The sequence below is a fragment of the Oncorhynchus gorbuscha genome, linkage group LG16 (assembly GCF_021184085.1).
Source record: "Oncorhynchus gorbuscha isolate QuinsamMale2020 ecotype Even-year linkage group LG16, OgorEven_v1.0, whole genome shotgun sequence".
NCBI lineage: Eukaryota > Metazoa > Chordata > Actinopteri > Salmoniformes > Salmonidae > Oncorhynchus > Oncorhynchus gorbuscha.
In genome coordinates, this window is record NC_060188.1 from 86,928,353 (window position 1) to 86,938,237 (window position 9,885).

Here is a 9,885-nt window from a genome sequence, read left to right on the forward strand (position 1 = left end):
GATGCATTCAGCCTACAACAAAATCTCTTGAATAGTTTGTTTTGTTTCAGTATTTTGCATTGAAAGTGGCTAATATTGCATTGATTCGATCACAATTGCCACAGTAAAGGGAAACGTTGATGGTGTTAACAGGGAAAACTCTAGAACGGTTGTCACCAACCTTTTCTGAGTCATGATCACTTTCTGAGTCAAAATGCAAACCGAGATCTACAGTTCAGATTTTTTTTTTAAACATTACTTAAAAAACATAAGCCTATGCAACATTAACCAATTAAAAACAGTTCTGTAGTAATGAGGTTTGTGCAGTGCATTATCATTGCATATTGGCTTTGCTTGAATTGCCCTGCCAATGCACTGTTGTTCAGGCCATTTAAAAATATATATATTTAAACATTTGAAATAGGCTATGTGATCACGCTGGTAATAGATCTGGTGTTTTAATCCGTTTCAATAATTTCATTTTTAATTTACTGGGCTGATGGTGCCTCCATCTGATGGACAGTCTCTGCTGAGGGGGAGAGCAGCAGGCTGAGTGTCTGCCTCTCAATATCCCCATGGACAGTCTCTGCTGAGGGGGAGAGCAGCAGGCTGAGTGTCTGCCTCTCAATATCCCCATGGACAGTCTCTGCTGAGGGGGAGAGCAGCAGGCTGAGTGTCTGCCTCTCAATATCCCCATGGACAGTCTCTGCTGAGGGGGAGAGCAGCAGGCTGAGTGTCTGCCTCTCAATATCCCCATGGACAGTCTCTGCTGAGGGGGAGAGCAGCAGGCTGAGTGTCTGCCTCTCAATATCCCCATGGACAGTCTCTGCTGAGGGGAGAGCAGCAGGCTGAGTGTCTGCCTCTCAATATCCCCATGGACAGTCTCTGCTGAGGGGAGAGCAGCAGGCTGAGTGTCTGCCTCTCAATATCCCCATGGACAGTCTCTGCTGAGGGGGAGAGCAGCAGGCTGAGTGTCTGCCTCTCAATATCCCCATGGACAGTCTCTGCTGAGGGGGAGAGCAGCAGGCTGAGTGTCTGCCTCTCAATATCCCCATGGACAGTCTCTGCTGAGGGGGAGAGCAGCAGGCTGAGTGTCTGCCTCTCAATATCCCCATGGCCAGTCTCTGCTGAGGGGGAGAGCAGCAGGCTGAGTGTCTGCCTCTCAATATCCCCATGGACAGTCTCTGCTGAGGGGGAGAGCAGCAGGCTGAGTGTCTGCCTCTCAATATCCCCATGGACAGTCTCTGCTGAGGGGGAGAGCAGCAGGCTGAGTGTCTGCCTCTCAATATCCCCATGGACAGTCTCTGCTGAGGGGGAGAGCAGCAGGCTGAGTGTCTGCCTCTCAATATCCCCATGGACAGTCTCTGCTGAGGGGGAGAGCAGCAGGCTGAGTGTCTGCCTCTCAATATCCCCATGCTCAACCTTTCCTCCACTGACCAGAAAAGGACACAGTCTTCCAGCTGATGGTGAAACTCAAGTTGCACCACATTATTTCTGCCTCATGCACAAATTCATGTTGTTACTCCTATGAACAGAGAAAGATAAATATTCCTTGATATTAAAAAAGACCCACGCCGTTAATAATAACAACACAAACCTATGGATACACTTTCCTACTCATTCATTACTGCTTGTTGTTGCTCGTGGAAATAGGAAGAACACATTTTATGGCCTATAAAACTGTTGAATACAAAGTGTTGACAGTGCTGAGTAAGAACTTAAACATGAACTCACTCATAAAAACAGCAGCTCTTTGCTGTATTCGTTGACAGTCTCTCTCTAGTCATGGTTTTAAAGGTTTTGAAATCTCACAGTATCAACTTTCCTGTAGATTTCTTATGCCTGCTCCGATAATCTGAGCCATCCGATTGGCCAGTGGTAAACAAGACTACAGTGCACTAGGTTTGCTGTCTGGCCCCGCTGCCTGGGCGCGTTAGGGAATTCTTATTCTGTGAAGTGCGCGTGTGCAGTAACTTTTTGCGCTCCTTCTTGGTTGGTGACTGCTGCTCCACAAAGTTAAATGAAGTTCAAACTCGTGTTTCTCAATTCAAATCAATTCAAAGGGATTTATTGTCATGGGAAACATGTCAACTTTGCCGAAGCAAGCGAAATACATAATAAACTAAATTGAAATAAACAATACACATTTACAGTAAACATTACATTCACACAAGTTCCAATGGAATATAGACATGTCCAATTGTGTAAAGTACTTATGTAGAATACTTGAAAATACTACTTAAGTTGTTTACTCTACTACTTAGAATTTTGACGTTTACTTTTTCTTCACGACATTCCTTTAAAAAAGTATGTAATTTTTACTCCCTACATTTTCCCTGATACCCAAAAGTACTTTTTGAATGCTTAGCAGGACAGGGATATTGTATAATTGACATCCCTGGTCATCCCTACTGCCTCTGATCTGACGGACTCACTAAACATATGCTTGGTTTGTAAATTATGTCTGAGTGTTGGAGCGTGCCCCTGGCTTTTACTTTTGATACTTAAGTATATTTGAGCAATTACATTTACTTTTCTACGTAATCAGATTTAAAACCTAATACTGTTAGACTTTTACTCAAGTAGTATTTTACTGGGTGACTTTCACTTTTACTTGAGTCGGTGTTCCATAAAGCCCATTTCAAATTTCCATTAGCGCTGCGCTCCAGACCTTAAAACTGATCATGAGTAAAACCCTTCGCTTTATACGGTTATCCATAAGAAAAGTTGACATAATGCAGTATACTTTAAATCACCTCTGAACGAATTTATCAAAAGTACCAATTTGACTGGAAAAACGAGAACACGTCAACCCTGAATGTCCCCGAAACTAGCGTGCCACGACCACAGCTCGCGGGAGACTCTCTCATTGGTCGGATTTTGGCCACGGAGGAAATTCGGTTAAACTGAACCGTGGTGCACAGGCTATGGCCCGTGATATGAACAGGCAAAAGCGGCGAGGGAGGAACGCTTTTCTCCAATCGAACAGTAATTTGCGCCACTCATGTTGTTAACAAGGCAGCATAATGCATAGTTCAGAAACATACCTTTTTTTCTCCATAAAATGTTCAAACGAGTTTTTATTGAGTAGGCAGATAAAGCAGTTTTATCCAAATAAATCACTTGTGCATGTGTGAACACAAACTCCTATGCAAAACCGAAATTTAGGAACAGTGCACATAGAAATAGCACACAGAGAATAGATCTACCGCTTCTAAGACTTGCTTTCAACGAGAATGACAGATCTATAACATGTATTTCTATGTGAATTTGGTCGGGTCCAATGCAGCCATTTTTATCTCAATGTAAAATCATTTTTGGGTAACAGTTAAGCACTTACTGTGATTGTTTTCAATTAAAAGGGTCAAAAATAAACAAACATAGCTTGTTAACGAAGAACAATTTCTCAAGCAAGAATTGTGCTAGGACTGTCTGGGAGTGGTCTGAGTTGGGAAAACTCAAAACTAGCTGTTTTTGACAGAGAAGTTTAGAACTTTCTTTCTTAATGATTTGTTGACTCATTTGGCCAGGCAAGCCAAAACAGGCTGACATTTCAAGAGTCGTTTCAAACGGCTCTTACATTAAAAGGGCATTATCATAATTTTCACAATTTCACTGTATTATTCCAACCAATATATAAAACATAGCACATCACGTTTTTGACTGCACTGGGCCTTTAATAAATAACGTATGGAAATGAACAAGGAAGTAGTATGGGCTGGGGTGTTCCTTTGCCGTAGTGGGTATTTTGGCTCATTGCCTGAGACTATCATAATAGACTGCCAGGCTTACCCCTTTGCCGTAACTTCCAAGTCCTTCCTTGTTGAGTAGATAAGGGGTTAAATAACTTTTTATACCCTGACAGTAAAAAGTGTGTACTTTTGGGAGGAATTCGATGATTTCCTCCTTTAGCCTACATTCGATATTACAAAAACCCTACAATTATTGTGCAAGATGAACGATGAACGTTATCATTATGGCCAGGACTATTTACGACAAAAATCAACAATAAAAATGAAGAGATCTGTAGAGACAGATATAATTTATCCAGATTCTACGATCGTACTCAATCCCAATCTCCTTTTTTTTTATCATGAATTATCCTGGACCTAAATTATAATAGTGTTTATGTTAATAGTGATAATTTATAGTGATAAATGGCTAATGTTGTTATACTAGGTTATTCACCACTTTGTTCCCAGATAAGTAAATGATCGCATCTCGTATGCACAGTCACTATCAGGAAACTGCTCGGCTTTTTGACGGGAGGATGTCGAGAATAACAGTAGAGGGAGAAGATCGAGAGGAAGTTGCACTCTTAAAAAACAGAATATATGACTGATGTGATGTGAGAGGAACTCTGAAACAACAAGCAAGACTTCAGCAAAGGTAATAGAACACTACATTTAGTGCTTTTAACTTCCTTTAGTTTATGTGCCAATGTTTTATTGTTTTGTTTTAATTACATTTCTATTATTTTAAAGCTTTTATTTGCTTATCAGAAACGTAAACTTGATGATATATTATGGAGACTAATAAAGTTATGTTTACTTTAAGGATTTATTTTTAACAAATAATATATTTGTCTCTGACAGGTCATTTTGAGTTGACTTTTGCTGAGAAAGGCTTTCCCCAACCCACTATTTGGGTTAAATAACTAAATGAATGTCCCATGATAACCTATTCACTGTAGCAGAAAAGCTCTTGTTATGTTTCAGCATACCCTCTGTTATACACAAATGCATTTACCATGGTTTACTATGCTGCGGTGATAAAACCCTCATAATTGATTGATTTCCATGATTTAGATGTATTATTCTTATTGATTGAAAGTGGAATCTATGAAATCAGAGCTGCACTGAACCTGGTGTTATTAACTCCATTTATTCAACTGTTCTTAACTAGAGAGAGCCTGTACGTGATGCAGAATGGTACCCATGATCAGTAGTGGTATTATTTAAATATATATTTTTGTCATTAACCAGACGCTCTTATCCAGAGCAATTAGAGTTAAGAGCCTTGTTCAAGGGCACATTTACAGATTTTTCCTCTAGTCGGCCTCAGGGATTTGAACTAGCAACCTTTCAGTTACTGGCCCAATGCTCTTAACCGCTAGGCTACCAGCTGCCCTATAGGAAAGTAATATGCTCTATTTCTGCCAATGCTGCTGACTCATACCAGTCTGGTCTAATCAGAAGATAAAGTTAGACTACACAGCAACAAATGAATACATATTCTTTCATGCCCTTTCTCCATTGCATCAGTTGCTGAAGCACCCGATAACCAGTTCAGACCAGACTTATACAGTAGTTCTAGTGTGCCAATTTCTGTTATATTTCAAAGGACTGACTCATTTTTTATTTAACTCAGGACTCCACTTGCAAAAGCTATTGTTTGCCAAAATTCAAACATGTCATTCCTTCTCTAGGTCAAATGGAGCAGGCTTTTCTTTTGGTTTTACATGTAGTCTTATGGCCAACTCTTGCAGGTATGTCATTGAATTTTGAAAGTACATTCACGATAACACAATAGACTCAAAGCCACATTCATATTTTTTGTCCGTTGTTTAGAGCACACTTTAGACTGGTTATTGTGAATTCTGACTGACTGTTGGATATCTGATGTCAATATGGATGATAATGTCAATGTTGCTAATCTAACTCTGACCCCCCCAGCCTTGTTCACAGTGGAGGTGGACAGTCTCTCACACGTGGCAGAGTTCCACGGTGATGTCACCATGGGCTGCAGGTTCCAACCTGGGGGCTGGGACCCCAACCTGTCAGTGGTATGGCAACGGGTCCAGCCTCTTCCAGATGTAGAGGTGTACAGGATGGATAACGGACAGGAGGACCTCACTTCTCAGAATCTCCAGTACCGCGGCAGGGCACGGTTGGTGTCGGAGGAGCTGACCAATGGCTGGGCCAAGCTACATGTGTCCAGTCTGAGGATCAACGACTCTGGGGTGTACCGATGTCTTGTGGAATTGGGGGGAGCTGATTATAAACAGACCACTTTGACTGTCAAAGGTGAGTTAAAAGCTCTTTCATTGCAATAGCACAGTACTGTAGTTTTTATAAGCAGTCAATCAATATTAGGTAATGAACTTGTCTGAAAAAGATGTGGTAACATTTTCTTTGTTTTTCTTATACAACACTTTAATTACACTGTATTCATATGTTGTTACACATTATAAGCACTGCATTGGAATAGAGTTGAATGTTTTATCATTCTACTTTCATGTGTCCTTTAGCTACCTATAAGACTATCATTAAAAGCATGCAGAGACGTGGGGGAGATGAGGTGCAGCTGGCCTGTGAGTCTGAGGGCTATCCTCTTGCCACAATCAACTGGAGAGACAAGAGTCTCAGGAACATCAAATCCAACGACACCGTTGTGAAAACTCCAGACCAGCTTTTCCATGTCACCAGCAAGATAACGGTTAAATACTCTGAGAAAAACAACTATACATGTGCCTTGGTGGAGAAAGGTGAAGCTACAAAGGGTCCATCAGCCAGGTTTGACATCCCAGGTATGAAGTGGGTGAATTTACCTGTTTGGTTACACTATTTAAAGGGCATCTACATAAGGACTTCATAACACATTCATAACTCATATATAACACATTTATAACTCATACATACCACATGTATAACTCATACATAACACATCTATAACTCATACATACCACATGTATAACTCATACATAACACATTTATAACTCATGCATAACAAATTTATAACTCATACATACCACATTTATAACTCATACATAACTCATACATAAACACATTCATAACTCATACATACCACATTTATAACTCATACATAACTCATACATACCACATTTATAACTCATACATAAAACATTTATAAGCAATACCTTGTGACATTATAGTGTGACATTATAGGGAAAGCACAACAAGGTCAATTTAACCTCTGAATGGAAAGTGGGGGTTAGAGTACGTAGATGTGTTGTTGATAAGGTGCTTTAACGCGGGTGCTTTCCTCAATGAGCATAGTGCTGTAAAGCGTAGGTGTCGGGGTGATGTTTACCCTTCCATTCAATGAATCACATTGTAGGCGTCATAAGTCAATGTGGGGAAAAAAACATGGGCTTTGAAGATGACTAGCAGATAGTGTATATATCTTTTCATGAAGACCTCATTTTTGTCAGAACTTCTACCAATCATCGTTGCTTGGTAGTGGCACTGTTTTTAGTTTTTGTGGTTTTTATTTTATTTTTACTTCGTTTTCTCCCCAATTTCGTGGTATCCAATTGTTTAGTAGCTACTATCTTGTCTCATCGCTACAACTCCTGTACGGGCTCGGGAGAGACGAAGGATGAAAGTCATGCGCGCATCCAACCCTGGAAGCCAGCCGCACCAATGTGTCGGAGGAAACACTGTGCACCTGGCAACCTTGGTGGGCACGCACTGCGCCCGGCCCGTCACAGGAGTCGCTGGTGCGCGATGAGACAAGGACATCCCTACCGGCCAAACCCTCCCAAACCCGGGGGATGCTAGGCCAATTGTGCGTTGCCCCACGGACCTCCCGGTCACAGCCGGTTACGACATAGCCTGGGCGCGAACCCAGAGTCTCTGGTGGCACAGCTAGCGCTGCAGTACAGCGCCCTTAACCACTGCGCCATCCGGGAGGCCCTCGCTGTTTTTAGTTTGACCAATTTCTGGAAATTCTCTGAAAACCCTTTATCTGGTGTAATATTGTTCTCTTTCCTAAAAAAATGTTTTATGTTTAGACATTTTAACTAAGAACATAGGCAGTATTATATACCGTTTATGATGAAAAATAAAATTGTTTCACTCTCCCTATCTTTTGTACCCATAGATGAAATACCTGTGATTGAGAGTAAACCTAACACCCTTTCTATTGTATTGGGCACGACATTGACTGTGGCTATGATCATTGCAGCTACCATCTTCGGGTATCGCAGACAGAAAGGTAACATACACTTCACTTTTCTTCAGTTCTTAATTGATTTGCACACATTTTCATCTCAAGTTTGTTACAAGGAGTTTCCACTGTTTCATGTTGCCTGAGATAGACAGCCTAGAGAGGAAGTATGTACTTTGCACTTTAACCTCTAAAGGTGTAACTGATGTTGAAGCCAGAATGATCGTGTACAGTTAGTGTGAGACTGGAAGAAAAAAAATCAGAATCTTGTGACAATGACTTAGCATGTAATGACTTAGCATGTGAGAACATGAGTGTGTGCTTTCTAAACCTATCTGAACTGCCACATGTGGAAACACCCCCACAGTTTGTTTTTGTGTTGCTGGGGGTTCACATGTGGTAAATCATGTGGGTGGTTTACTACTACTAATATAAATAACAATAATAATTTATTACAATGGTAAAGTACTTTTTATTTAAAAAAGAAACATTTCAAAGTGCATAAAATAAAATTGAAAAAATATATTTTTTAAACGAAACGAATATATCTAACTATATCATGAAAGCAACCATCAAATTCTAATAGGAAGGGTAGCCGATAGAGATGAGTATTAAGGCCTACTTTAAAAGTCCCGGCAGGCTGATATAGAGCTAGTCATTCCTTTTTTTTTTTTTTTTTTTAGAAAAGTCCCCTATCAGTCTCGATCAAGTTTACAACACAGGAGGTTGGTGGCACCTTAATTGGGGAGGATGGGATTGTGGTAAAGAACAGTCAAAAGGGGATCCTTGGGACGTCCCAACTCTGACCACACCACATTTAAGTTGGAATTTAAAAAACGGTTAAGGTAAGGGTTATGGCAGGGTAACACTAACACGTGTGGTAATGGCTGGAATGGAATAGTATGGCATCAAATACATGGTTACCATTATGAGCCAATCTTTCCCTCAGCAGCCTCCTATGGTTTGTACTTACAGTATTACTGCAATAGCATTTTGAGAAGTCAGCGTGTTAAAAACCAAAGAGTGAGAAAGAGGAAAGTCCCAACCTTAGACACTAAAAGTGTTACAAAATGGCATTACTACTTTCTAAGCAATAACATGAATAGGTTCAGCAGAACATCTCATGCAACATTCGGACTGTAAACTATAACCCGCTTTTATGCTCTGTTCACAGGGAGGCTCAGGATCCTCAAGCTCTAACACCCTCCTGGGCTCAACAGAGACGTGACCTCTGACCTGCCTGGACCCCTTTTGGCAGCTCCAACTGATCCTGGTGATAGACTGTTTGTGACTGTCAGTGACCTGTACCAGGAGGCAACAGAGAAAGAGACTCCTCACTGAGACTGTAAACTGCCAGGAGAAGACTGAGAACACAAAAGACTTTGGCCAACATTGCTAATTTTCTCATTGATTAAACATTTGATCTCCATACAGTTTTTCTCCATACAAAACTATAATCTGTAAAAAACAGAGTGGATTTCATTTTATAGACTTGAACTTTTGCCAATTATTATTTTTTTAAATGGCATTTAGGAGTGCAAGGGGGAATTGAGCACTTCACAGAGTAGGTGTTCCCTAATGGAAATATGTAAATAGGATCTCACTAGCTCGCTCTTGGCACTGCTAACCTCCTTGCTTGTTCTGCCCACTATGATTAATTTGCTCCCATTGGAATGACAGGCTGTGGTCAATCTTGGGTTAGTAATAAACATCTTTGTCTAGGCCTTCTCATAATGTCATCAAAAAGCATTGCTTTTCCTTCACTTAGAACTAGAATGGTCCATCTACAGAAGTTATTATGTCAGGTGCATTAAAGATGCACTATGTAGAAATCGCTCTGCCATTTCCTGGTTGCAAAAATACTAATTGTTCGCCTAATTTCAGTTTGTGACAAAACAAGCGTTCATTGTGTAGATAATCATTGTACAATCTAAACAGTTGTGAAATATATTTTCCAGAACCAAAAATATTGTATTTTCAGCTGTGAGAAGCTGG

The 9,885-nt window shown here is 40.6% G+C and overlaps 1 protein-coding gene across 1 annotated transcript; it reads left to right on the forward strand.

The window, feature by feature from the left end:
* The first annotated feature begins 3,921 nt into the window (after window positions 1–3,921).
* On the forward strand, window positions 3,922–9,621 carry LOC124000250 (programmed cell death 1 ligand 1-like). Its single transcript, XM_046306493.1, has 6 exons — window positions 3,922–4,368; window positions 5,408–5,467; window positions 5,655–6,005; window positions 6,230–6,508; window positions 7,825–7,938; window positions 9,065–9,621. Exons 2-6 carry the CDS (start codon window positions 5,413–5,415, stop codon window positions 9,088–9,090), a joined length of 825 nt encoding a protein of 274 aa, XP_046162449.1. The 5' UTR covers window positions 3,922–4,368; window positions 5,408–5,412; the 3' UTR covers window positions 9,091–9,621.
* The last annotated feature ends 264 nt before the right edge of the window (window positions 9,622–9,885 follow it).

Excerpts from the sequence above, each read along its gene's own strand:
- LOC124000250 (XM_046306493.1), top strand. The coding sequence starts at position 5,413 with ATGGAGCAGGCTTTTCTTTTGGTTTTACATGTAGTCTTATGGCCAACT. Across the intron at positions 6,509-7,824 it reads AGCCAGGTTTGACATCCCAG|ATGAAATACCTGTGATTGAG; the intron begins GTATGAAGTGGG and ends TTGTACCCATAG. Across the intron at positions 7,939-9,064 it reads CGGGTATCGCAGACAGAAAG|GGAGGCTCAGGATCCTCAAG; the intron begins GTAACATACACT and ends CTCTGTTCACAG.